This window comes from Drosophila albomicans, chromosome 2R, assembly GCF_009650485.2.
Source record: "Drosophila albomicans strain 15112-1751.03 chromosome 2R, ASM965048v2, whole genome shotgun sequence".
Lineage (NCBI taxonomy): Eukaryota > Metazoa > Arthropoda > Insecta > Diptera > Drosophilidae > Drosophila > Drosophila albomicans.
The window spans coordinates 34,718,986-34,742,554 of NC_047631.2; the positions used below are offsets into that span (position 1 = coordinate 34,718,986).

The 23,569-nt window shown below is 46.0% G+C and overlaps 3 protein-coding genes across 17 annotated transcripts in view; 1 reads left to right on the plus strand and 2 right to left on the minus strand.

Annotated features, from left to right (window-relative positions):
• Nucleotides 1-798: 798 nt before the first annotated feature.
• On the minus strand, nt 799-2,333 carry LOC117574487 (putative gustatory receptor 89a). Its single transcript, XM_034258325.2, has 2 exons — nt 1,317-2,333; nt 799-963 (listed from the first exon to the last, which is right to left on the minus strand). The coding sequence occupies exons 1-2, from the start codon at nt 2,250-2,252 to the stop codon at nt 799-801; spliced, it is 1,101 nt and encodes a 366-aa protein (XP_034114216.1). The 5' UTR covers nt 2,253-2,333.
• A 588-nt stretch (nt 2,334-2,921) lies between these two features.
• LOC117574165 (caspase-3) lies at nt 2,922-4,247 on the minus strand. Its single transcript, XM_034257854.2, has 4 exons — nt 3,878-4,247; nt 3,736-3,818; nt 3,429-3,678; nt 2,922-3,369 (listed from the first exon to the last, which is right to left on the minus strand). Exons 1-4 carry the CDS (start codon nt 4,206-4,208, stop codon nt 3,107-3,109), a joined length of 927 nt encoding a protein of 308 aa, XP_034113745.1. The 5' UTR covers nt 4,209-4,247; the 3' UTR covers nt 2,922-3,106.
• A 1,499-nt stretch (nt 4,248-5,746) lies between these two features.
• Nucleotides 5,747-23,569, plus strand: part of LOC117573999 (collagen alpha chain CG42342) — a 69,099-nt gene continuing 51,276 nt past the window's right edge. For 4 of the 15 annotated variants that reach the window (XM_034257554.2, XM_034257557.2, XM_034257555.2 and 1 more), the window contains exons 1-2: nt 5,759-6,476; nt 15,149-16,799. In XM_034257554.2, coding sequence (XP_034113445.1) covers nt 16,022-16,799 — 778 coding nt within the window. In that variant the 5' untranslated portion in view covers nt 5,759-6,476; nt 15,149-16,021. Of the gene's footprint in view, nt 6,477-15,148; nt 16,800-23,569 lie in introns of all 15 variants that reach the window. The other 11 variants (XM_034257550.2, XM_034257552.2, XM_052007496.1 and 8 more) reach the window with 7 other exon arrangements.

Genomic DNA, 23,569 nt, shown 5'->3' on the forward strand with positions numbered 1-23,569 from the left:
GCTGCAGTCAATGGCAATGCAAAGGCGTCTTAACGGTGCTGGCCATTGAGCCACAGATAGATACTCGTAGAAAGAAGCTGAAGATGCGCTCAAAGAATGCAACAACGAACGGGCCGCAACAACAAAAGTGAGCTCGAAAGCAAGTTGCAACAACAAAGCAGCCAGAAGCGCAGTCAATGTGGTTAATAGCCTTTGCATAACAGCAGCGAGGGGCAGCCAGAGGGGCACTGAAGAATTGACGCGTGCGAAGGCGCCAAAGTACTCGAACCTACGTCAATAAACGAGGGTTGCCACAGCACTTTGCTAGTGAAAGCAGGAAGAAGACTGCACTTAATTTAGGTATGCAAATCTGTGTCTTACTCCAGCGCAATATTGAATTACGAGCAACACGGTTGCTTGCTGAAATCCCCTATGGCCAATTGGTTATTGCTGCAACTAGCTGCCATTAAATTGCCATGGTTTGTTGCCCAGAAATACTGCATTAAACTATGAAATGTTGAACACATTTGTACAGGATTTATGACAGATTTATTACTGCTTTAATCAAACAGATACTCTATAGAAATGTCAATAAACACGTTTCGCGTTTTTTTAAACTTTGTTTTCATTTGATTTTCGGTAACTTTCCTATCCAGTTTGTAAGCATTTCACCCAAAATGAAGCAAAAGATTAGAGACCAATTCAACTGCCAATTGCTGACGATTAGCAAAGTAAACGAACCATAGATGGCGCCAGCTGCTGCTGGTGCGTGTCTGTGCTAAGCGCAAACGCACACCAAGCAGAGCTTTTGGCAGCTTTTCAGCGCTTCATGTGCTCCAAGGTGAACTGCAAGATGATGACGATGAAGTTGGCTGCATACGAAACGAGAAAGAGCCAAAAACCGTTATCCAGATTGAAGAGGCCCAGAACGGAGAACTCTACGGTGTCCAGAGGCCAAAAGAACAATGGCGTTGGTAGCACAGCCTGACGATAAAATTGTGAAATACCAATAATGAAATACCGAAAACTTCAATGACTAATCAGTGATTAATTTGTTAAGTTAATTAGTGACATGAATTATTAAATAATAAAACTCACTTAAGATAAGAAACTCACTTAAGACTGTTGCTTGACAAAATATTTAATATTAGAATTATAAATAAGGGCTGAAGCTTGTAAATAAATTTCTATACTTAAATGAGACCATATACATATTATATGTACATATATCTGTATGAGTAATTAATATGATTAAATACTCATTCTAGTGAAATATTAAAATTAATTTAAAAGAATCTGTATTCAGTATAAAATTAAGATATAAGTTGGCAACTCACTTGCTCCAATGTTAGTTCTGGAGGGGAATAGCGTAGTTCCAGACAGCAGCTGCGCAGTCGCCGATGGCGAAGCTGGCAGAGATGCGTGGCCAGGATGACGGCATACAGCTGGATGGCAACAATTGCACAGTAGTTTGAGATGGTCAGAGGAATGCCGTGCTGCTCCACAAAGTAGAACATGTAGGCATACATGTTGGCCAGAATGTTGATAAAGTTGCCAATTACGAGCAGAAACATTCCGAGTTGAAAGACGTTAACAAAATCCTGGCAAACCCGCAGCAAACGTTGCTCTGCACGGAGGAGACGACAGTGCTGGGACTTGTCCAGGTAGAGCTGTTCCCACTGCAGCTCCAGTTGCTCCATGCTGGCCAGAATGAGCAGCAGACCAGCAAAGATGCCATTGCCAAAGACGCTGCTCATGTGTTGCACGTACAGTTGCAAGCCGTAAGCGAGCAGTTGCAACCAGGGCAGATGAGCGGCATTCTGGCGCAGAAAAGGTTCGTTGCAGAGCAGCTCGTAGAGCGACAGCAACAACTTGCCCCACAGCAGCAGCGTTGCTCGACGACTCAGACGAACCTTTGCCTGCAATCTGGCCAAGCCATTGATCAACTGCATCAGGCGACGGCGTTGCCAGAGGTTGGTGCCCAGCATGGCCAGCGAGATACCCAAATCGCCAGCCATGGTGGCCAGCGCGATGCGTCTGAAGAGCGGCGATGGCTTCACGTTGGTGGCGTCGTAGAGTGCCACACTCTGTTGCAGCAACAGCGGCGAGAGCGTCAACAGTGCGAACCACTTTATCGTGGCCAGCGAGGTGACCAGGCGACGTGGGCGTGCGCCACGCCCACTAATATAGCTGAGCGGAGCAAGCGCCAGCAGCTGCCACAGGCGCAGCAGCAGAAGCAGACCGAGTGCCCCAAAGTGCGGCAAGTGTGGCATGTCCAATGAAACTGGGCTCGAACTCTGCTTGCCGCAGCTTAAACTGCAGTTGTGACTATCTTTCAGCAATCTAAGTGTAGTTATGTCAGCGAGGGTTGCTTGCAAAGTTATTGAAAGTCTGTTCGCATATTGTTATATAACAGTGGAAGATAAAGGTCTATTTCGAAGAAATTCCTAATATTCTTGCTGTCATTTAAAAATCAAGCTACTTTTCAACGTTATTATCATTATCTGACACTAATCAAACTACAGTTATGCGAGAGTCATTTAAAAAGTATCTTATGATAGGCTAGCAAAGTGTCTGAAGAAAGTAAACTCAGGAATGGTATACAATTTTAATAGGAAAAAGAATTGTCACTCCCGCTTAGTAATTTTTTTGTTATATATAAATTAATTATAATATTATTATTATATTATATTATAAATTAAGTAGGTGTGATCTCTGACAAAGCTGAAAACCTTAAGGCTTAAAAATAATATATTGTTCCTAATAGCATTAGGTTTTCCTCTTAGTGTAGTTGTAAACAAAGTAAAGGCAATTGCAAACTCTACAAGCAACCCTCGGCTGGCCATAACTTTAGCTGGCGCGACTCGCTATCGGCTCCCAAAGGCTTTAGAGCAATTGTGATAAGTGTGCCGAAGCACAACACAACTATTGATAGATACACAGTTACAGATACAGATACGAGTTTGTATATACTTAGATACAGATACAGATACAGATACAAATGGCAAACAATATTATTAACACAAATCGTTTTTTTTTCTTCTATTAATTTTCACTCTCTCTCCTGCTTCTTCTCACTCTCTCTCTTTCGCTCACTCTCTTGGGGGCTGACTCAGAAGTTCTTTCTTTATGTCTTTGGCTTAACGCGCAAGTAGAAGGTCTTGGTGAGCGTAGACATAAAGTTGGGCATCTCCTTCATCTGGTTGAGCGCCTCGTTCTTTGTGTTGGATTGATACTCGTAGGCAACCTTACGATTCACTGCGGTCAGCAGACGCAGCAGTTCCATGCCCTCAGGTTCCTTGGCCTCGTTGTTGGCAGCTAGATCCAAAACCCTGCACAAGCTCTGGATGAACCAGGAGCCATCGTCCACATTACGAAACGAGAAGAATTCTGCAAGACAAATCGAACAATAAGAAAGAGGCGGAGGTACTTTTTCGACTTCTACTTACTGTCAAAGGTGGAGTAGAAGACGAGCATGTCTGCGGTGCTGGGAATCGCATAGGTCACTGGTTGAACGACCGGCGGAGCAGGTGGACCCAGATCCCTGGTCATCACCGAGAAGGTGGTGAACTCTACGGCCTTCTCCAGGTTCTCGCCGCGACATGCTTGTATGAAGAAGAGTTTCGGTTTGTTCACCAGTGATTTGCAGCTGTCCCCCAGGAAGGGATTCCACAAACGCTCCACGGGATAAGACATGTCCTGGAAAGATGACGAATAGATTAACGACTAATGCAAGCACTTGCAGTGGATATTTACCTTGGCATAGACCTTGCCCTCTGAGCCGTGTGACATAACAACCAAGGCGAAACAATCGTTTTGACTGTGATCCTCAGTAGCCACTGCAACCGAAGAAGAAGAAGATTAGATTGATTCGAAAGAACTAAAAACTTCCACACACCTTTCTTAAGCAAGTCGTTAATCTCGGCAAAGGTCAGATCGTCGTAGGAACGCACATCGAATCCGAAGCCGAGCAGCGATAGCTTCATGTCATCGCGATCCCGCTCGGTGCCCACGCGCTGCTTTTGCCCCCTGACGTCCTTGTGGTTAAGGATTATGGCAATTCCGGTGCGGGGACAGTTCTCGTAGGTGTCATCTGAGGTGGGGCGCGAGATGATGATGCGCTTGAGGTCCAACTCGGAGGTGGGCGTCTTGGCGTGTAGCGTTGCATCGGCCTTGTCTTTCTTGTGCTTGTTCTTGGAACCAAAGAGCGAGAGGTCTGTCTCATCCATGTCCGCGGTGCTAACCAATCCAACTGTGACTAATCGCCCTCTCGTTTCTTTATTTTCTAATGGCCAAAGCTCCAAAGCACAACCAGCAATCAGCCACAGCTGCTCTTATCTAATCAATGCAGTGCGTTTTCGTTATCAGTTTTGGGCCTTCAATCGGTTCGCACTCTCCGTGTCTCTCCCACTCTCCCGCTCTCTCACACACTCTCTCTAACGGTTAAGCTCCCCTTCTCTTGCGCAAGCCTAACCGTTGATTAGCCAGTTGCAAGGGAAGTCATATTTATTGCCGGCAATTGGAAGCTAATAAAATGAGTTTTGCTGTTTCACAAGACAATTTGATTTAGACAGCGACTCACGCCCACTCTCCTAATCTCTCGTACTCTCTCCTGCCAGCTGTCAGCACTCTTCAGTCTGGCGTTGCGCTGTGGAAATTACAAACATCCGCCAGGATTGTCAGCGACGTCCTTCGCCAAAGCTATTAATGCGTTTTCTATAATTTGCAATACGCAAAAAAGGCGAAAAGTGGCAAAGCCATCGCAAAGCAAAGCGAAGCAAAGCAAAAGTCACAGCGCGCCAAAACTTTGCAACGCAATTCAAATTTTACACGCACACAAAGCAACGGAAACCGGAAATGAGTATGGCACCCAATGGGAGTTGCCCCAAAGTGTCTCGCCTGACAGGCTACGACTATCACTATGCAGCCTTACAACTGTTCTCGGTTGGCGGTGTACCCACTTTGCGCACTGTTCCCACTTTGCTATGGGTGAGCACTGTTCAAAGAGAGCGCGTTGCGTGGGCGCCAAAGAGAGCGAGAGAGCGAATGAGAGACCGGTAAGAGAGCGCGTGTAAGAAACGCGTGGCAAATGAAACATTGTTGCAGGCATAACATGAGCGCAACTATTCCGGCAGTGTTATGGAATGCTTTGATTAGCTTAAATTAAATCTATTTAAAATGCTTAAAATAGAATTCTTACTAATTATAGCTGAAAATTCTGCACTGAATTGACATTAATTATTTATGTAGTATTTTCAATGAAAATAAAGCTTTTGTTCCCTCCACTTTTCACAAGTTCCTTTATCACAAATGATTAATTACTTGCCAAAATGTTGACTTCTTAATTGTGCATTCAACGCACTTCAGTGCACTGTGCTTTCTTTTCAAGGAACCGCGACCACGACCGCAGAGCAGACAAAATCAAACGTCAGTCGATTGCGATTACGATTGCATGGCAGAGAACGGTCCAAATCAGCAGCATCAGCGTCAGCTTCAGGCAAGAAGAGAACATAAACAGCACCAATAGCAGCCACAACTTGCGCACAGTAGAACAATGTTGTGTAGCTAAGGAACAAAACGGAAAAGCATTTTGATACAAGGTAATATTATTGAAAATAGTATTTTGAATGATTAAGGAGTGGAAGTAAAATAGTAATCAAATTACAAACAAATAATTTCGATTTATCGTTTCTATTGCATTTTCTACCACCACACTGACGATACGGACACCACTGTGCGACGTAAGCAGCGAACGCAGCAGCGCAACAGCAGCAACAACTTGGTTTCATTTCCAGTTTTCAGTTGCGCGACGACTTGCATTGCGAGCGGACGTGTTAAAAACGGTTCGGATGTGAAGTGATTGTCGGAAACGGAGCCATAGAAAACTCAACGAACGTCGAATTATTTAAGTGCGTGAGTGTGTGTGCGAGTAGTGTACAAGTGTGCGCGTATCGCGAATAATTCGCCTGCAGCACCCGTTACGACCAAGTATTTAAGTATTTTGGATTGCGATTGGAATTGGTGCCGTTAACTCCGCGCGCGCGGTCCTTGTTTTCATTGAGTGTTGTTGTTGCTTTTTGATTAAAGGCCCAACCCCCTTCCAGCGTTCCTTTGAAAGTCGCGTAAGAATAAAAGCAAAAGAAAAAAGGAAAGCCAAACAAAAACAAAGCTGTAGCAACAACAACAAAAACAACAGTAGAAGAAGTGTTGCCTCTCTGTCTGTCTGTGTGCCAAGTGATAGCTAAAAATTGTTGTTGCTTGCGGTATTTTGGAAATTAAATTATGTTAAGTGCATAAATCGTCGATGCAGCAGCCCCAAAAACAACAACAACAGAAGGAGCAGAAGAAAAAGTGAAGTGAAACACCAAGGTGTAAAAGCCAGAGAAGTAAAAGAGTTGAAGTTCAAGTAGAAGCAGAAGCTGAAACCAACAACTACAAGAACAACAACAACAAAAGAAACGGAACAACTGGAACTACACACAAGCTTGCATACATATGTAAGTACTTGCAAGCATAGACATGTTTGCACATAATGAGGAGATGTGTTGTTGTTGTTACCCTTTTGCCCATGTGCAATGCATGTGGAGTTCGAGTAAGAGTGAGTAAGGTAGAGTGTGTATAAGTGTATGTGTATGTGCGAGTGTGTGCTCTGTATGCAAAACGTGAACAACAACAACAAATTAGGGTGGTGGGTTGAGCGAATGACAAAAGGAAGCGGTGTGCCTCGTTTGCTAAACGAAATTCAAATCAAAAGCAGCGCCAAACCAACAAAATGGGATAAAAAGAGAAACGAATAGCTCACTTTTGGGCGAATAGGCAAAAAGCAAAAAAAGTGAAACGAATGCGAGAACATTGAAATTCCAACAACGTGACACTCGCAGTCACAGTCACGGTTCGTAGCCAAGCAAGTCTAAAGCTTAGCCAGTGTGACCAGCTGCTTCATTGATATCCACTTGCAGCTCTTGCTTCTACTCCACACACTTCCTGCAAATTGAGTTGAGAGTGAAAATCTAATGAACCCCATGAAGCATGCCTCTTAAATTACTGCGAACGCACCTCGCTCAACAAATATTTAACATACTTTATGACAGGCCCCAGCTGACCAGAAGCATCCCAGAAGTATCCCAAGCAGGCAGCAGGCTGAACAGGTGGGCGGGATGGGGCAGGCGCATGAGGCTTGTCCCAAAGGCGGACAGGTAAGGTGTAAAGTCAGCAGTCAGGCGGCTGCCTAGCAGAAATATTTATTTATGTTGAATGTTGCAAGTGGCAAGTGGAAGGAGGGCATATAGAACGTTGCTGAACGTTGAACGTTGCCTGTTGTTGGCGCAAAGGTTGCGCTTTTTGCCACACCGACGACGACCCTTTTATGCTCCCTGGGGCCAATTGGCCCGACAGCCGGATTTGCTTTTTTGACGGTATTCTTTTTATGAACTTTATGTTTTTATTAAATATGCAAGCTTTTGCTGCCTTGATAACTGTCTCAGGTGTGGTGGGGGAGTTGAAAATTGGGGCTAGGGGTTACTTTGGGACTGCTTTGATGTTGTGGCCCTCACCCTGACGCCAGATCCCCGGATTCCCAGATTCCCAGATTTCTCGATCTGCCGATGCGGGCGGCAGGCAAACAAGCATTAATTGTAAGTGTAAATGGCGTGAAATGGTTGAATGAATGAATGAACGAATGCTCAGCAGCGGCTTCAAATCGAGTGTGCGAGTATGAATGACAGTCAAGTAGAAGCGACTGCCGCAACTGCCTCATCTGCCTCCACTAGAAATTGCGCTAAGTGGAAGCAGCAGCAGCAGCAGAAGCAGCGGCAGCGACAATTTTGATGAACTTAACAAAACACTTGACAGCAACACTGCTGACAGAATAAGGGAGTGGGGAGAGCTGGGTGAGTGCGTGGGGCTGTAGGGAAGTGGAGAGTATCCGAAAGTGAACAGAGTCCATGCAATGAACGAAATTATGACGCTAAATTGAACACGAAACGGCCATCGAGCCAAAGAGCAGCTCGAAACCATGAACCATTGAATAGAAGGGGGTTTCATCTACAAAACCATCCATCCCCCCATCCCCATCCCCCATCACTCCCTCCGCGCATTTAACGCGCGAATGAACCAACGACAGCAGCAGCAGTAGCAACAGCATCAGTTAAAGGGGGTTGCTTGCTGGTCAGTCGTTTCCTCAGCCCTGGAGTTGGGTTTGGGGCAGCAGCGAAAGCCATTGTTGCGGGTGTTGATAACAGTAGCAGCGGCAGCATTAACATCAGCAACATCCACAGTTGGAATAGTCGCCACAGTAGCAGCAGCAGCAGCAGCGGCAACAGCCGCTGGCAAAGAATCGAGTCGAGTTGAGCATAACAATAAAAGTCATAATAATAATAGTCATAGAAATACGGAAATGGTTTTTGGGTAGCCGGGGCGTAAAGGGGTTGAGCTTCACACGACTCTGAATAGAGCTGAGCACAGGTTTAGGATGAGGGATGAGAGCTACTCGTAGCAAGTTGCCACCGCAAAAGCGGAAGGTGAAAATTAAGAAATTAGCGTTCAGTGCAGGCAGCTAGAATGGGGGACATTTGGGAGCTGGGAGCTCTGAAATGGGAGCTGGGAGAAGCTCGCAAATTGCCAGCCGCCGCTCACTTTAACTTAATTATATAATTTGCTACATAGGGCTGAAGGAAAAAGCGAGATAAAAATATCACTATACTAGACACTAAGAGAGTGGAGTACGGCATTAAAAGGAGACAGAGAAAGAGACAGAAAGCAATAGAGAGAGAGATAGGTAGAGACAGAGATAGGTAGAGAGCTTGGTGGGTTTTTGCTGCGCATTGCAAATTAAATGAGCTGAATGCATTTAAGGCTTAACAGCCGCCACCGGCAGTTGCCGCAAATCAGCCCGAGCCCAAACCCAAAGCAACGGCTTAGTTTGCCACACGGCGGCAGCGACGCTGCTGTCTTGCCAGTAGGTGACTCAGCAGACCAGACCAGACTAGGCAGGCAGGCAGGCAGGCAGGCAGTTAACAAGTCAGGAGCTGGAAAAGAAGCACTGCGAGTACTCCTATATGTAATCCTCAAACCACAAAGCAATTATGCAGCACCACAGAGAGACAGATGACTACGACGACGACGATGTCGAGCTGAGTTGAGTTGAGTTGAGTTGAGGCAGCGTGTACAAGGCGACATCTTGTCACTCTGAAAAATTGCACTGCTACTGCGACCGCAGTGAAGGGGCAACGAGAAGTTGCGACATGTTGGCTGGCAGTAAATTACTTAAAGGCCAGGCCAAAATAGAGAATTGCGAATAAAGCGGTTTTAAATTTGCCAGCAAGTTGCAGACATCGCTGCCTCTTGCTGATTACCTGCTGTGGTCAGTTTAGTGTGGAAGATTACGTGGGATTATGGCATAAACCGAACTTGTTATTCTAACGAATGAATCATCAGCTACAGAAGATACAATCCCTTGTCTGCTTTTTGTTTCTCTAATGCGATTCGCTTGTCCTTTGTTGAACTAGAGTTTACTCCAAGCTGCAATTGATGAGCTAGTTGCCAGTTCTTGACTCAAACAGACCACAAGACCACAGTCTCGCCCTGGCCACTTATCTGTGCTCCCCCGCACTCTGTCGATGCTTCAGTTGAGTCTGTTTACTTTGCTTGCGCTTTTGCAGTGTGCCCCATTCTGTGGCACAGACACACACACATGCTACGCTTCCCAGTGGCCACCCGAGTCCTGTGCCAGGCTGTGTGGCTGCTCTTCAATTTGCGCCTAAGCTACGCAGTCCGAGTGAAAGGAGTTGCCGTTCACTTGGTGCGGCCTGCGGCTGTGGCAAGTCTCTGTGCCTCTCTGTTGCTCGATGACCTTTTGGCGGGGTCGCGGATTAACATTTGTTGCGCCGGCAGGTCAGTCGACTGGACTTGCCTCATTCATAAAAACGCACGCAATTCAACTTCAGTCTCAGCTGTTGCTGTTCTCGTTGCCTCTGTGTGTGTGTCGGGTGACCACTCCAAGTGCAAGGTTGCATGTCTCGCCGCTGACGCCACAGCCGACGTCGATGCCGACGCTTGTGGTTACAAGTTTTATGTAGTTTGCGCCATGCTGTTGGTCTTTCTATTTCCCCTCTCCCTGCGCCTTTTGCCCCCTGCTGGATGGTTGAGCTTTTGTGCAGTTAAGTGCTTAGTTGCGTGTAACTTTACACTGTTTAACAAACTCGCTTACCGCACGGCGGGGGTGTGGCCACCTTTGACTAAGTGTTGCACTATGCCTCCTCGTGTGTGTGTGTGTGTGTGTGTGTGTGTGTGTGTGTGTTGCAGGTGCAAATACCGACTAGACCGAGCCAAGCAAACTCAGCCAGGATAATGTGCTCAAACAACACTCCATCCTCAGTCTGCCGCGCTCACTGACTGACTTGACTGCTTTTATTACTGTTTAACTGGCTTCCGCAAACTTTGTTAAGCTCCACATGTGTGTGTGTGTGTGTGTGCAAGGCAAATTGTTGCTGACAGGTGGACAGTTAATAGTCATTTGTTTAGCTGCAGATCTGTTTAGGAAAAAAAGATTAATTAGTGCGAATACAGTTGTGAATCAGTGGTAAATAAGACTAACTAAATAAAACAAGGTTAATTAATGGTTGATATCACAAAATGAAGTAAATTAAACAAATAAACTATAAAAATAATAAATGAAGTTAAGTATACAAGGATGGCATACAAAAATAAATTAAATTATGGAAAGAAGAGTTTAATCAAGTCTCAATTTAACAAGTATACGACAAGTGTTCTGTATGAATGGGAAATACATCTCAGATAATAGCTATATGCTCATCTGTTCCCTTTTGAGCTGTTACAGAATAGTTAACTATACATATGAGTATGCAGCATAAGGCAGCTCTAACATATATGAATGTTGTGTGTTATTATTTACATACTTGTGCATTTTTTCCATCGTTGTGCTAATGGTAAAGTTTTTTCGCCCAAACTAGAGGCGAGTGCAAGGAAAAAAAGTATAAAAAGTGCTGCTGAAACTTGTGGCTGCAGTTGCTGACGCTGCTGTTGATGCTGTCGATGCTTTAGATGTTTTTGCTGCTGCTGCTGTTGATGCAATTCTTTGCATGAGCAACAAAGAAAACACTCACACTCACACTCACATACAGTTGCAGAGGCATACTATGTTGTGCTTGCCCTTGCCTGAAATGAGCAGCAAGTGGGGTCAAGAGAGGCAGAGGGAGAGGAAGAGCAGCGGACAAGTTGCTGTTGCTGGTAAACAAAAGCAAACATTGCGTGCCAAAAATTCCGGAAATTTTTAAAAGTCACAACATGTGTAAGCTGGATTTTACACTCACACACACACAAAAGAAAAAGAAAAAAGAAAAAGAAAAAGAAAAAGAGAGGAAAAGAGGATGCAAGTAGGTGCTCTGTGGGAGCTGGACTTTTGTTGGCAGTCTCCCTTGGCGGAGACGACGTCGTCGTCGTCGCCATGTTTTGAGTCTTAAGTGCTAAATTGAAATTCCGAAATTAAGTAATTTCCCCCAAGGGCAAGTTCTTGAAGCGGGGGCACGTCGTGGGCGTGGCGACAGTGTTGTAAAACAGCGCACATAAAACTACAATGACGACTACGATGAACACAACTACAACTACAACTACGACAAGAACAAGAACAACTTTCGACAAGAATGAATAGCACTAATAGTATGTATGAAGCTGGCTCATAAAAACCCCTAGAAAGTGGCAGCAGCGACGCACCGCAAACAGCGCAGCCACCGCATCCACAACATCTTCGAGCAGCCGCAGCAAAACAAGCTGTAAAAATTATAAGGAAATGGCAAGAACATAAACAACAGCAACACCAACAACAGCAATGGCAACGGCAACAGAAGCCACAGTATGTTAGACATGGTGGGGATTGGCCGGGCTCACGTGTACCACATCATTTACCCATAAACCAATGTGGTCGCAAAAATGTTATAGTCCTTTTAACTAAGAGAGCGCAGATAGAGAGCAAGAAAGATTATCATATGAATAGATGATGTTTATGACGTGGTTAGATGTCTTCCTCGAGGAGAAGTTATCGAAGTTATATACTTTAGACTGCTCCTAAGAGAGGAAACTAAAGAAATTGTTATTGTGCTTTGGTTAAATTGCGAATGATATCGGGATATCGGGAAAACTCAATATGGTGGGGGAAATTATCATATGAATAGAGCAGAATTTATCAAAGTTAAAGTTGTTGATAATAGATCTCAGATATTTTCCTCCTTGGTAAACTGTGAATGATATTCGAAAAGGAGTTTGCTCTTCTCTCGAGTCGAACCTAAACCGTGCCCTTCCTTTCGGCTTTGGCCAATGCTTTTTCAATTTCGGCGATGAAGCAGCAAGAAATTCTGAGGCGTTTTCGGGGCATTGGGCGAGAATTGGCGTTTTCACACAGCCTTCCTGTGGCAGCATCACCCAGTGATGTGGGGTCGGGGTCGGGGGGGTTGTAATAGTTCTTGGGCGAGTCTGGGAGGCAGGCAAAAGAAAAACTTAAACACTGCTTGCATTTTTCATATGACACGACAACTATTTATTACCCCCAACATTGCCTCTCAAGGAGCCAAGGATTGTCGACTTCGTAGCCCGAAGATGTCGAGCGTCGTCTGCTGCTGCTGTTGTTGTTCTTGTTGTTGTTGTGCTTTTGTAGTGGCAACAATAAAGTTGGCTAGAGATGTGATGTGACCGGTGGTGGCTGAGGCGTCGTCGACTGCTCTCGGGCTGGGCTGCCTCCGGTTGTTGATGATGATGAAGAATGCGCATGTGTTACTAACGGCCCGATTATTTTTATTGTTTATTTGCTTTGATTTTGGCCTCGTGTTTTGTGTGCTGTTTCTTTCATGTTTTCATTTTCCTTCCACCAGCTGCCTAGGCCATCCAAGTGTGAGTGAGTGAGTGTGTGTTTGGGTGTGTGTGTGTGTATTGCTTTGCGCATTTGTGCGTAACGAATAAATTTAGCAAAATAAATAAGGACAATAATCCTTTTGAATGCATTGCAATTGAGCTTTTTACAGCCATTGGCTGCCCTTTAGTTTGGGTTTGGTTTGCTTTCTGCTCCACAAACAAATACTAACACACACACATACAAAGGGAGAGCGAGATAGGGGTAGGAGAGAGAGGGAGAATGTACGTGCAGCACTTAACTCAACATTGTGCCCAGTTAGAAGAGCCTGGCTCTTAGGCGGGATTCAATTGCCCAGTGGACCTCGTCTGGCTAATGCCATTTCTATTTTCCTTGATTTGCATTTCAATTCGAAATCAAATTTTTCAATTGCCAGCTGGACACACACTCCCATCTATTTGCCGCCGTTGGAGAGCCGTTTGTGTGCGAGTGAGAGTGTGTATACTAAGTAGCGTTGCTAACACACACTCGGACACACACTCACACTCGCTCACTCGCTCTCTCATGACCGAGAACATAATTGAATTTGTGCGCACAAAAATTCATAGCATACTTTTCAACGCCGCCCTCCCTTGGGCAGCTGCTTTTGAGGGGTGTTTAGGGGGTGCTTGGGGATGCTTGGGATCGCATGTAATTGACAAAAGCTGCGCTGCGCCAAGCTGTTGAAATTTCGAAATCAATTTATTTATATTGAGTTAGCATCAAAAAGCATTAACCTTTCGCTTCCTACGTCATTTATACGAATTTCCAGTTGCAATGTCAGCGGAAAGCAAAGGCAAAAGCTGAAGCTCATCCAGACTTTTCACTCGTTAAATGAGTGACTGAGTCTTGGTCTGTCTGGCAGTCAGTCAGTCAGTCAGTCAGTGAGGCAGTCCGACTCGATTTTATTTGTTAAATTAAAAGCTTGAATGCCCTCCAGTTGTTGTTGCTGTTGCTGTTGTTATTGCTGCTGTCCGTCGTTATTGGCATTATTGGCTTCACAGCGCACAAGACTTTCAATTAGTTTTATTAGGGTGTACCAAACATTCCATTGACTTGCACCCGATCCACTCCTCCACCTTCGTCTGCAGCTCATTGTTGTTGCTTGGCTTGGTTTGGCTGTTTTTTTTTTTTTTCGAAATTGGCCTTTTGACTTTTATGCTCAATTTCTGTATTGCGGTTGCGGTTGCGGTGGCGGTGGCGGTGATGCAGAGTGTGCCGTACGATTGTTTTCGAGCGCGTTTTATGAGCGATTCTCTGACTTATTGTTCTGTCTTGTGGTTGCCGCATGATTGCGCAATGCTCACTCCGGCTTTGCCGTAATCCAGAATGATGTACTCATAGTAATGCTCTTTGAATTAAGATATTTAATAGTTTCCTCCTCTTCTTGTTTTTTATTGTTTTTATCAAAGAGCAGAGGTCATTGGTAAAGATATGAGCAGCAATTATTGTGAAAGAAAGTGGAAGTATTCGTAATTGTTTGAAAGCATCGCGCTGTTGCGTCGTCACAGCAACTCATTCGATGGGATATAATCACTTTTTATATCCGCACTTAAACGTCATATTCCTCCGAGGAATATCCTTCCCCTAAGGCCTTGTGCGAAAAGTATTGTTTTGATGCTACAGAATAATTCAACTTTACGGCATTTATATTGTCTGTTGGACCTCGGCTCGACTCGAGTGTTGAATGCTGAGTGCTGAGAGGAGGCACGAGCGAGCATCTGCTACAATGTTTCACCCAATTCAAGTGAAGGCTGCAAATGTTTTTGACACGCCAGTTCTGTCGGTCAAATACTTTCAGTGGCCCTCAATGGCCGTTGTGCCTTTCATCACACTGTGTTGTTGAGTTGAGTTGAGTTGGTGGGCTACAGAAAAAGTTTTGTGAACAAGTTGCGATGGGCTGAAGTCATCATCCAGGCATGTCGAGGTACGTCGAGTACTTGTTGTGGGCCGCTAAACACGGCTGGCTGAACTTAAAACGAAGTTAGCGCCCCGTCCCCACGCAGCCAACAAGGCAAGGATGTCGTCCTGGCAACCTGCTTCTCGAGCCTGTAACTTGTAACCTGCTTCTTCATTATTGAAAATGTGTCGACGGGGTCCAGTTGCCATAATTCAAGCATGGCCAATGCGGCAAACGCCTGCACCGATTTGTGAGAAACTTTTACTCGTCCGACTATAAACTTTTTTCACTTTTTCACTTTTTTATTCTTTCACTTTTTCACTTTTCTCATTTCTCCCTCTCTCTTTTTTCTTCTCTTTGTTTTGTTGCAGTGCCAAAGAGCTCGAGAACTAAATAAGTTGCAATGTGAAGAGCGGCTCTCGGCTTTAGAACAAGTGAAAATCGCGTGGAAGCCAAAAACTGAAATCGAAAAACAACAAGTAAAAAGTAAAAAGTGCTGAGAAACTTGTCGAGCAGCCGAGCCCCGAAGGAAGCCCAGAAGCATCTGCTGTGACGATTGACAAGACAGAAACAAAAGCAAAATTCGAGGAAGAGGAAAAGGAAGTGAAGGTGGAAGTGGAAGTGGATGAGGCAACAGCCAAAGCCACAACGACGGCAAGTGGCAAGAGTTTGACAAGTGGCACAAGTGCCACAACTGGCAGCACCCCAAAAGCACGCAGCTAGTTTTTCTAACCTCTCCAGCTGCTCTCCCCTGGTTCATCTTCAGCTGACAGTCCATGGCCGCGTAGCTTTTGTATGCGGCTCACATGCCATGGCCAGGCAACATCCACAGCAACCTCAACAACAACAGCAACAGCAACATCAACAGCAAAGGCAATAAGAAGAAGCCAAGTGGGTGGAGCGTCAACGCGAAGAAGAACAATAGCAACATTTCAGGCGCTATGTGCTGGCCAAATACCGCAACGAAACGTCGCCAGCAAACGAAATAGAGCATCGACAAGGACGCGCCAAGCACTCGCCGAGCATTTGGCCAAAAGGAGCAGCTGTGTTGCAGTGCCACACATGTGTTTCTTTGCTGCCACAAGGACGTCCTTAAGCGCAGACACCGCAGCATCAACAGCAGCATTCGAAATAGACGCAGTTGAAGCGTCAGCAACGTCAGCCGCATCAGCGGGAGCAGGAAGATCCAGCGCATTAGCCTAAAAGGAGGAGAAGTCGAGTAGAGTAGAGTCTTCAATCGCAGCATGCGCAAACACAAAGTGCCGCCCAGCGGCCACCCGAGTTGCAGTCCAAATCCGAGTCCAAGGACAATGACAATGGCAACTGGAGACAACGAGACAAACACAGCGACACCCACAACGACATCCACAGCGTCGTCATCCACAGCATCCACAGTCGAAATGGAACAGCAACGCATGCTGCTTGGCCATGCCAGCGATGCTGATGCTGCCACCACATCAACGGCAACAGCAACAGCAACTACAACTGCAGCCACAACTAGTCGCCTTGCAGCGCCCTCGACAGCCAGCTGTCAGCAGCGATCGGCGCCACGAGCAAGTGCAGCCAGTTGCAAGGAGCGGCCGCGCTACACAGTCCAGCTCATGACCTTGCTGCACATCGCCTGCTACGTGCTCTGTCTGTGCGCCTTCAGCTTCGCCCTGTACGCGAATGTGCGACAGACTCGCCTCGAGCAGCGGCTGCAGCGATTGCAGCAGCTGGACGCACGCATCGTTGAGCTGGAGCTGCGCCTGGAGCAGCAACAACTCATCCACTGGCCTGCAGAGCAGGCCCAGATCATCGCCAGTCCCAAGAGCAACGAGAACGTATCCTCAGACCATTTGGCGCTGCATGTGCGCCGCGAGCTGCATCGCCTGCGTCGCGATGTTTCCCACCTGCAACTGACACGACGCCAGCAGCGGCGACAGGCAGCGGAGGCAGCTGCAGCTGCTGCTTCGGCAGCTGGACAAGGAGGAAGCCCAGGAGCAGGTGCAGGTGGCAATGGAGAGTGTCAGTGCCTGGCAGGTGAGTCGTACAAACAATCTAAAGCAACGAGTAAACGAACTCGTAAACAAATTTGCCTAACACATGAAACCTAGACAGCGAGGGTAACTCGCTAACTTCTGAGAGCTAAGAAAATATAACTTGAAATAATGAAATAATTATAGTTATTATTTCAGAATAGTTATATTAAAGAGTAAAACTATAATTGAACTTTGAACTAGCCAAAATCTATATTACTTAAAGTGCTGAATTCGTTTTCTCAAATGAGCTGAATTTTCATTTATTTGTCAAATTTGATTTTAGAATTGTGTGAAATTAGTTCTCTTTTGATAAATTATTTATTGTGAGCTTAAATAATGTTTTATTTAGAGTATTCACGTTTCACTCTTAATAAGTTCAGATAATGGGACTTTTATTACTTAGCGCAGGATATGTATTGAACAAGACAACTGTCTTTAAGCTCTGCTATCAACTGTAGTGGACTTGTATTACAAAGTTAGAATGCTGCCCTCAGTGGTGGGTGCTGTTTATTGGCAATGCTTGTCGATTTGATGGCTTACGCGTTGGCCGGCAACCGCCTTCATTTGTGGTTTGCGGCCAGGCCATGGTTTGATGGCGATTCGGACAGACCTGTCAGCCACACACACACACACACACACACACACATTCGCGCGTGTGCACGTAGGGAAGTCAACAAGTCGTTGAGGTTGTGGGCAGGCGTGAAGCCAGCGCAATTTAATTATTTGCGTCTGGATAAATTTATGGCAGTTTAGAGATTTCATTAATTGGAAAAGTGTTTTTTTCCCTCACACAACATACGACATACGAGTCAGAGAATGAGTGAGTTAGATGGTAAGCGAAAGAGAGGGGAGAGACAGGGGAACAGTGAGTTCTTGCCCCCACTGAGTTTTATGTATGCAATTTGTCTGAGCTTCTGGCAGCCGCCTTTTGTCCTGTGTTTGGCTTTCCGCTTTCAGCAACCAGCTTCCAGCTTCTAGCAGTTTGCAGCTTATTTCGCTGGCTGTCTCGTTTGGCATTGCCAAACTTTGATTACTCGGGGATTAGGCATGTCCTTTGAGTACCCGACTACCCAAGTACCCGAGCACAGCGAGCAGCAGGCGATGGCTGCCAGTTTGCCTTGCGGTTTGCATAAATTTTGCTTAAAATACTTTTTAAAAACTTTTGCGACACACTCGCACACACATTCGCCATTCGCCATCCGCTATCGCAATCAGCCTCTTGCCTGACCTGACCTTTGCTTATGGGATTTTTCCAGGACATGCACAACTTTGTCGTAGTCAAGGCGAGTCGCCTCTCGTCGAGTCCTTTGTGCGCTTGGCGCATTAACGCAATTTGTCTTGACATTCGCACAATTAACTCATCCACTCGAGTGCCGCTAAGCTGCCGGCAAACTTCGCAGCTAATCCGGGCCACGTATGGACCATCAACAGCGGGATCATAGATACCGAGAGTCGCCCCCGGCGCTGCAGTGGCGTTGGCCCCGCTGGCAAATGACGCATACGCAACGTGAGCATTGGCTAGTCAGTTGTTGCTGTTGGCAACTAAATGCTCAGCGCAATTATTTAACAACTTGGCCAATTCGCAGCGATCCCCCCGCCTTGCCTCTCGCTCATCCCTATCGTGCTGTCCGCTTAGAGAGATACGACAGAAAAGTTTTCTAATCGATGCGCACGCAGGTCGAAAGTTTGCAGCTCGCCCAGCGCAACGGTCGAAGTTTCTTTTCAAAGTCATTGCAAATAAATAAATTTTGTAGTCCTCCTCGGCTCCCGACGGCATTGATAAGCGCGTGCCACAGAAAAGGAATATGAGAATTTGAGAGAAAGAACGAAAGAGAGAGCCTCAGCAGCAAGACAGCCTTTTCACAACTCTGAGCCGAATACAATAAATCAAAGCCACTGGGGAGAGGAGAAGAGTAGACGTTTATACTTGGTTTTTATCTCCGAGAGTGTGTCTGCGGCATGGTCGCCATCGCCATCTCTCGATCTACTCGTCTGCTCAACCTGCTGCTGAGTCTGCACATGCAAGGCAAGGCAGAGACAGTTCGCTTATCCGGTTCCTGTTCCTGAAGTTCGTGCCAAGGACATTGCAGTGCAGCCAAGAGGACGTCTGACTTTGGATTTAGCTTTGGGTTTGGGTATGGGTTTAGCCCAAGGTACAGCCAACAAGAGTTAAGTCGATTAGTATGGTCTTGTTGATGCTTTTTATTCAGTTCTGCTGTTGGCAATTGATAAAACTGCTCGTACGAGCTGAGTATTTGTCGCATGGCAGACAGAAAGCAGAAGCAAGTCGAGCAATGCAATGCGATAGATAAAGCGAAGAAAGATAATCGGATGCACAGTGGAAACGGAAATGGAAATGGAATTGAAAGTGGACACTCGAGAGCATTATTAACTCAGAGCAGGTTGAGCATTTAAAATGCTGGTGGGATGCGCGCTTAGTCCCACTGTGCTCCCCTATGCCGCCTCTTGTCAGACTGCAAATGACATTTGGCCACTTCTCATTCATTCACTGCTCATCGCTCCCCCATCACCATCATCTCATCTCTGGTGCAGCTCTTGGCTCTCGAACCTTGATGTCTGTGTGGACGATAGACGATGGCGTAGAGGTCTAGCTCTCTAATACTGACCATACGATCTGGACTAGACTGGGACTGGGACTGGGTTAGCGGTAACAGTCCCTCAATTTATCATAGCCAAGCGCAAAATCCACTTTACCAACAACAGCAACAGCAATAGGAATAGCAACGACAACCACTGGACAACGTTTGACGGGCTCAACGGGCATCGTTGGCTGCGTGTGACATTTTGCAAGCCAAAATATGTAGAACATGCCACATAGAGAGAGAGAGAAACAAACAGACACACGACAGTCACACAGTCACACAGTCAGAGTCAGAGCCGCAGTCACATTCACATTCACAATCACACACTCACGCTTAGAATGTCACACTCACATGGGGACCGTTAGAGAAAATGGCATATGAACTATGGAAATTCCCAATTAGGTTTTAATGCGTACAAGTGCTTTTTATTCAGTGCAATTTCTCACAGAGAACGAACGAACCGAAGCCGAAGCCATTGCCAACCAGGAATACTCACAGAGTAAACACATTCAGCTCACGTGCTAAGCTCCTCCCTTCAGCTTCCCCCTCTAGCCACAAAGAAGTGTCTTAGTATCTTTTTTTCACAGCTGCTGTTGCTGTTTCTGTTGCTTCGGCTTTGACTCTGACTGCGTATACTATTTTTGCCAGTCATAAATTTCAATCACGTTGTCAGGATAACACCGAGTGGATAGACTCATATGTCTCTCGGCTGCTTTCTCTCTCTCTACATCTCTGTCTCTCCGTCTCCATCTCTTGCTTTCTCTGCCTCTCTTCTCATGCTTTCTCTGCATATGTTGCTGTGGCCATCAGGTATCAAGCTGAGACTAACCACCCTCTACGCTTGGTCCTTCACCCTGTACCCTTGACCCTCGACCCACGTTGCTTGTTCCTTGTTGCTTCCACAGTGTGGTTTAAGGGCGTGCCAAAGCAGAAGAACAGCAGACGCTCCCTTCTCCTGCTGCTGCTCCCTTTGCTCCTTCTGCTTTGCTGTTTGTGGCACTTTGAGCGTGCCCACAGACGCTTGTGTTTTTTGGCCTCAACTGAAACTGGAACCCAAAACCAAACCGATTGCCTCCAGACTGGGCCACACCTCGCTTTGGCTTGGTTTGGCTCGGCATATCGATTGTCGCTACACATCAATTGATTTCCTTTTTGTTTTCAATTTGGCATGCTTCCCCCATATTCCTCTTCCTCTTTTGCTCCTGCCTCAGCTCCACGCTGGGCATTTTGTTTATGGGACTTGCCGAGTTGTTTGTTCTGTTCTCCGGCTATTACTGCTGCCCTGGACTGGACTCGAGTCGAGTGGACTGTAAGGTTGTTTGGGCTATCAGTTGTGACTTTGCGTGACTTCTGGCTTACCTGAATGTCCAAACACGCCTTGATTACCATTTAAATGTTGCGCTAATAGGCCAATAAACCAGTCGACAGCCGACGCAGGACAGCCAACAACCAACAGACGACAACAACATTAATATTAACAGCAACAAATAACAAACATATAACAATAAGAAAAGCAATAGCAGCAGTAGAAGGAGCCAGAGCAAGAGCAGGAGCAGGAGCAAATTATTAATTAGTGAAACGAAATTAATGCGCAACTGTCGACATTATTTGTGGGACCCAACCAGGAGACCTGGAGAACGCGTCTCCCACACACGACGTGGCTTCGGATGCCACATTTGTTGACAAATTTATTTATTTGCCATGCGGCATGCGGCATGCTGCCTCTTCTTCTCCTCTTCTCCCTTTTGGCGCTTTTAGCCCTTGTATTTTGTTTTATTTGCGGTTCCAGCTGCTCATCGCCTGCGGCGGCTGCCGTCAGAATTCCACGATGGATAAAAAATGCTATTAAAAATAACCCAAGAGCGTGTCGCAGACTCGCCGAATCGGAGAGACAGATAGACAAGCAAACTGATGGAAAATGCAGCACAAAAAAAAAAAAAAAAAAAAGCCGCGGCATACTATCAGAGGGAGAATCAGAAATGAAATGAATTCATTGGCAGCATAAAATAAATGAATTACCAGAAAAAATTTCATAAATTTTATTTAATTCTCATTCCGATTCCAGTGCGTGTTCGCTGCTCACATTTTCTCTTCTCTCTTCTGTCTCGATTTATTTTTAACACATTTTTTCCACAAGCGTCTGATGTCAGGTGAGAACACTATTAAAATTTAAATAACAAACTGCGCTCATCGCACTTTTGCAGTAATTGCCATCATAAATGGGAGATTGCTGAGCTATATTTCTTTGCCAATTGGCATTCGTCAAGCGGAGTTCAAGTTCAACGGAGAAATAGAATCATTTCTATCTTTTTGTATCTAAACTGATTTTGTATCAGTGCATCTCTATCTTTCTCTCTCTTGATGTGTGTGTGCAGCTGCGACCGGATCTGCAACTGTCTGGGATGTTTGGTTAGTTTATTAGCCACATATGCGCGGATTTCTTTTTCTTTTTCGGTTGTCGCTATTCGGGGTTTTTGGTTACGCTTGTCTCTGGGCTTGGCTTCGGCAATAGCTTGGATATGTTCATGGTTCATGGTGCGGTTTTTGTGGTTGTTCGTGGTTGCGTCTTATTGCCTGTTCCTGGAAATTGAGGCGCGTTGGCTGCTGCTGCCGCTGCGTAAATATTTCAGCGCCAAACTGAAATTTATTCGACTTTTGCGGCTCGTTTCGAGCTGCCACTGCGACATTTGACAAGCCTGGTAACTTGCCTGGCCAACTCAGCCAGCGATACAGTTCCAATTGCCTGGCGATGGCGCTTCGAGTGGGGAGAGAGAGGGGAGAGTAGAGCAGTGCGGCGTGCAATGCCTGTAAACAGATTTCATTTTTATACTTTTACGTGATTTTCAGCGACAATTCAGCGAGTAGAGCGACATCGCCGTTGAGCGACGCACATGCTCCAATTTCGTGCCATGCTCACGTACACTCAGACGGCATCCAATAGCAGCTCTGCATCGACTGCGGCAACGCCATCAGCAGCGACAGTGGCAGCGGCAGCGGCAGCGACTGCGGCTGCTTTATGATTTATTGCCTTGACACTGCGTGCTCTCTGCACACCACGCCCCTTGCGCCACAGCAGCTCCCCGGTGTCCGCCCAAAGCTATTCTATCCCTTCCCCTCCCAGCCTTTAGTGCTGCTGCTGCTGTTGGACGGCGTGTCGTTTATTTTGGCCATCGCATTGTTTGTTTGACTGACACACACAAAACTACTCGTCGTCTGCCAGGATTTGTCGTCATTTTATTGCTATTGCTGATGTTGTTGCTGCTGCTGCTGCTGTTGCGGCAGACGCTTCTCGTGGGATTTGCCAACGCTAGTGCAACGCGTGGCAGACACTCGCCCTGTCCTGTCCATCTGTCCGTCCGTCTCTTCGTCTGTTTGTCTGTCTACATTTAGCGATAAATACAAGTTTTATGATGGATAATAAATGGCTTCATTCGCGTTGACAAATAGTCTGGTTTTGTTTTCATTTGTTTTTCCTGCTGCCGCCATCCATGTCTAGTCTTCGCCTTTGTTTATGCCTTTCCCCAGTAGACCAGCAGAAGTAGATGTAGGGAACTTTGCGCTTCCGCTTGGAGGCATTCCGTCATTGCTATTGTTCCTCGGGGTGCTTCCTGGGTGACCAGATAAAGATGATGTATTACCGAGGCGTCAGCCTGAATCGCCGCGCCAAGTGGGTGGATTATGTTTTCAGGTAGGATTAGCAATTACGTTTATAAATAGAAATACTTGCAATTTATCATCGGCTTTGGTTCGCGACAATCTGTGCATTAAATCGCCAGAAAGTTCACTGCAAAAAGCGTTAAACGACAAAGTGGGAGAATGAACCAGGGAGGCAGCCCGTTATCCCCATTGATGGGGGCTAACGTGAATTTTATTGCGTCATTTCAAATTTGAAATCTGAAATTCGAAATTTGAATATGCCACCCAAATCATAGACATTGTTGCCCATGGTCTATGGTCCATGCTCCATGCTCCATGCTCTGTGGTCTAGTCTGCTGTGGTGTTTTGGTGGTGTGGCCTGATGTGGCCACTCCCCGCCGGAGGCTGGCGCTTTATGGCAAAATAATAATAATGTTTTTAGCCTTTTATGCTGCATAATTTTCCCAGACACTGGCACACAGTTGAGAGCTGTGGCCTCAGATATTCATTTTCAATTTTCGACTATTTATGC

Bases quoted from the DNA above. Each gene is read 5' to 3' on its own strand.
- LOC117574487 (XM_034258325.2), bottom strand. From the start codon at position 2,252: ATGCCACACTTGCCGCACTTTGGGGCACTCGGTCTGCTTCTGCTGCTG. The intron at 964-1,316 runs GTGAGTTGCCAA...TTTTATCGTCAG, and splicing joins CAGAACTAACATTGGAGCAA to GCTGTGCTACCAACGCCATT.
- LOC117574165 (XM_034257854.2), bottom strand. From the start codon at position 4,208: ATGGATGAGACAGACCTCTCGCTCTTTGGTTCCAAGAACAAGCACAAG. The intron at 3,819-3,877 runs GTGTGTGGAAGT...CTTCGGTTGCAG, and splicing joins TAACGACTTGCTTAAGAAAG to TGGCTACTGAGGATCACAGT. The intron at 3,679-3,735 runs GTAAATATCCAC...TCATCTTTCCAG, and splicing joins AGGGCAAGGTCTATGCCAAG to GACATGTCTTATCCCGTGGA.